At 40.8% G+C, this 4,370-nt stretch overlaps 1 protein-coding gene across 1 annotated transcript in view; it reads right to left on the bottom strand.

Annotated features, from left to right (window-relative positions):
• Positions 1 to 2,852: 2,852 nt before the first annotated feature.
• The window catches only part of ptk7b (protein tyrosine kinase 7b), a 70,524-nt gene continuing 69,006 nt past the window's right edge, over positions 2,853 to 4,370 (bottom strand). Inside the window, exon 21 of the mRNA XM_041049377.1 lies at positions 2,853 to 4,292. Coding sequence (XP_040905311.1) covers positions 4,132 to 4,292 — 161 coding nt within the window. The 3' untranslated portion in view covers positions 2,853 to 4,131. The remainder of the gene's footprint in view (positions 4,293 to 4,370) is intronic.

Genomic DNA, 4,370 nt, shown 5'->3' with positions numbered 1-4,370 from the left:
ACCCTCCTCCTCTATTTCCAAAACTCTGAGCACTTTCTCAAAAAGGAAAACGCGAGGAGCGCCCTCGATGTTGCTCCGCCATGTCGCATAGTCCGCATTGTGAACCAAAAATCGCGCTAGTGTCGTTCTGCGGGTATCGATATATCTACTTTTACCCAATCAATATCGCAATATTTCTTTCCTCGTGGATCAGAGATATATATAAAATTCTCATTTGAAAACGGCGTTTACGACCGCGGAGTAATATTACAACCGAGGAACTACTTCCCGCCTTATAAAGAGATACAACGTTTCCTTATTTGGTGCTGTCTCTCCTTATTTGGTGAGTCACAGCGTCGCCTATTGATTGGCTGAGGATTATCTGAGTGGCGCTGTCATTGGTCAATAAGGCGCGCTCATTAGAATAAATACCAAAATGGTTGCGCTACCGACAACGTCACTGCGGACAAGCAGAGGCACCAAAATAACAAAACATCCAACTTTTTATTCCCCACAGGTTGCACTATGTCATAAAACCATGTTTTCCTAAAGTTTTTTTTTAATGTCAGAGTACCTCTCCATACAACCCTGCGGGCTGAAGCACTCGAAATGATTCTGTACTGAATTACTGTCTTAAATAAGTTCAGGCAGTCACATGTGACTACTCAAGGTCACAGATTATTCTAACAATCAAATGTATATGCCTGTTATGTCTGTTATTATTACTATTATTATTTTTATTTTTAGTCTTCTCTTTGCCCCCAAAACAAAGCAGAATATATTCACCTATCACCCAGTAACCATATTGAAGGTGAAGCTTGCGTCACTCAAACTTTCTCACGGACTGCAACAGCATTGTTCAAGCAGAGTAAGGTTTATAATTATTTGTAATTACTTATTTTATTTTTTTTAAATAAACCTGTGTACAAGTTGTATTTATTTTATGTTGCTGCACCACATACCAATTTTAATCCTGCATAGTTTTGATAATGGGCTGTTCACAGCAAATACTACAACTTGTCATAGCAGAAAAAGGCCAGGTGTTACTAATAACATCAAAGATTGCTCTGTTATATTCAAGTGATCCAGCAGTGTCAGAAATGACAGTGAGCACAGTAGGCACAGCACACTGAAGCAGCTATACAGATTTCAGCCACTGTTTACCTTATTTTTCACACCTGTCCTTTTCCTACTACACTGTGTGTAATCTTTGTGAAATAGGCACTCTGAGCTACTTGTGTCTCTGGCAACTTATCTGACAGTATTTAATGATGTGGTAAACCCCGCCCCTCTGGGACTCCAGGTACGTTAAAACAAATGCCATGTATTATGGTATTTGAAAGTGGGTTTTTTTTCATCCTAATGTTGGCAAGGTGGTAGGCGGATATTTATTGAAATGTATAGACTACCAGAGTTCACTGAAGAGTGAACACACTTGGAAAAGGTTGTCACTGTATTACTAGTACTGACTGAGTTGAAACCTCTTTGAGACTTGTCCTCAGTTTGTCATTTAAGTATTTAGCACACACTGAATGACCGCTTCCATGGCTTCATTAACTGTAAAGCTTCTGAGAGACTGAAAAGCTGTTTGCTCACAGTCCTGTATCAAAGTCTGAAGTTGAGTCTCTTTATCCATCACTATAAAGCTGCAGCAGACCATTCATCTCCAACACAGAATAAAATACAAGGGAAATTCTCACCAATATTTAGAATAGGTGACCTATGATGCCTTAGGACCAACAACGACTGGCTGCAGTTGCCTGTGGACACAAAATAAAAAGTGACATTTTAAATAGTGACACATTTATCAGATGAAAGGAGAACACTGTCACTAACACAAGACAACATGGACTCATAATGGAAACGTCTTTTACGACTATAAAAGGCTATGTTATCGCATTAAACTCTAAACATAATTATGTGGGAAAAAAAATATTTGGCAAGCATTTGGGGTCAGGTTTAGAAAGAATTACAGAACATATATATATACCACCCTCTAGTGGTAAATTAGAGAACTGATTGAATTTACCAATAAAATAGAGGAACAAGTATGAATGTAGGTGCATTTACAAACCACAGCATGTTAACTTTGAACTGCACACACTTTTTATTACTCCTGACACTATTCAAAGGCAAGTTCCAGGACTGATTTAGCACCTACATGCAGCTGTTTTTATGCACATGGTGAAAATCAGCTTGCAGAGACTTGCCTGATGTTCAGAGTGACGTATCTCTTGAAAGCTCGGACTATTTTTTGAAAGTTGATTTTCATACCAAATTAAAGAGGTAAGAAAAAATCAACTTAAAAAACTAGAAACAGTTTTTGAAGTGGAAGTGGACACAGTGTTGCCAGTTACAGAATCAATCACAACACAAAAGATAAAAACACTGTGAACCTTTATTGACAGCAGCATGTATACTTTTGTATATATCTGTGATTACTGTGAACGTTTGCTGAAGCGGATTAAAAAAGAGGTCTAGGTGTGAGTGCCTAGCATTCATAAAAACAAAACATTACACTAAAAACAACGTATAAAAACAAGTTTATAAACAAAGGCCATTGCATTTGATTAGATAATGTAAAAAAAAAAGGGAAACAGTTAAGATAATCCTTCATTTACCAGGCACTTAAATGAGTACTGGTGACAGTCACTCTTTTGACCTCCTTTGTATTTTGTGTTAGCATATTCAGCTGGCAACCAGACTGAACGCACACTGAGATGGACCATGAGAATGAATACATCGCATCAGAGAAGTACCTTTCTATTATAAACATAGTTAACAAAAAAAAGACAGGACCTTCATCATAAATAAACAGGCACCTGCATGTCCTTCTACACAACATGATAGAGATAAAGAGGGATATTCTTTTAAGTGAAGTTAGTGCATGGCTTCTACATTATGTACACATTGCCTGGTGTGATGGTCCACTTTGCAGCATTGCACAAAAAAACTGGACCGAGAGGGAAACTGTGATTGGACCTCTGGAGAAATTGTGTCGCAGGTTGAACTCAGTGATAGGCTGCATCCCTGCAACTGACAATATGATCATATTAATGTGGTACAATGGGTTTTCTTACCCATAGGTAGTGACCAATAAGCACCTCAAAGTTAATACAAGAACACAACACACTCATAAAAACGTACAAAGCCCACACTAGCTCAGTCTCATCCATTCAATATAATCCTTGGCTATAAAGTTGATCTATTTTTTTTTTTTGTTCCTGAAGTGTTACCATAACATGGATGATTATTTCCACAAGTTTCCTCACGACGACGAACCTTCATACAAACCCCATTCCACTTCCACTTTGAAAGTATGCTGTAGCATGGGAACAGTTCAGTGGAGCGCACACACACACAGACACGCAAACTTTGGAGGGTGGTGGCGGGCCCCTGGCAGACAGAGTAGCTGGGTGTCTCCTCCAGGATTAGGGTGGTGGACTCAGGATGCAGATGACTGGACTTTAAGTTTAAGCAGACCAGCTGAAACAATCTCACTCAACGCACTCCTAAGTGATTGATAGAATATTTAGGAAGCATCAATGCTCCACTGAAATCTCACTATATCCCACTTTGCCTTCAAGATTCTTTCTAGTTTCATGAGAAAAACACTGAGGACTTAACAGAGCGGTGAACCTAAATTTCAGGGATTTTCCTAAACTTCCGACAAATAACTTCTACTTGATCAGAGCCAGTGAAAAGCACGGCAACTAAAAACCCTACAGAGCAGTTGGAAGTTTAGGTGAGTGTGTGTGTGTGGGTGTGCACGGAGGGGTAGAGGCACTGAGGTTGTGAGGCTCCGTGAAACAAAGGGTCTCTGGGGACAGAGCGGCCGCAGACAGGCAGGCAGGGTCACAGTGGAACCACAGACAGGGACTGGAGGGGAGGGTCATCCATGCTGCGGTTAAGGCAAACGTAAACTCCTGGCACTGCTCACAAGAAGCCATTCACACAAATGCGAGTGTGTTTCCACTGATATAGCAACAAAGTCTTATCCACACACCCATGTTTTGAAATGCATATAAAAAAAGTGTTTTCTCCTCAACCCTCTTCCCTGAAATGTGTGAGACTAATATCCAGCATTCCTGTCTTTCTCCTGGGGGAAGGACGTTGGTAAAAGTTCCCCTCTGATGTGGGTTCATGGTCGTCTCAGACTTTGCTGTCAGAGGGCAGCTCTCCCAGGGCGTGCACGATATCAGTGAAGGAGGGGCGCTCTTTGAGGCTTAGCGCCCAGCAGCGCACCATGAGCTTGTAGATTTTGGTGGGACATCCGTCTGGAATGGGAAGCTTCAGCTTCCCTGTCTGCAGACCTTCAGGGGTGGAGGGTGAGCACAGAGAGGGAGGTTAAAACAAATCACAAACAAGAAGACGTGTGGATGTTGACTGAA

This window comes from Toxotes jaculatrix, chromosome 11 (assembly GCF_017976425.1).
Source record: "Toxotes jaculatrix isolate fToxJac2 chromosome 11, fToxJac2.pri, whole genome shotgun sequence".
Lineage (NCBI taxonomy): Eukaryota > Metazoa > Chordata > Actinopteri > Toxotidae > Toxotes > Toxotes jaculatrix.
Note: the sequence above shows the minus strand (reverse complement) of the source record. Positions and strands in the feature narration are given on the sequence as shown.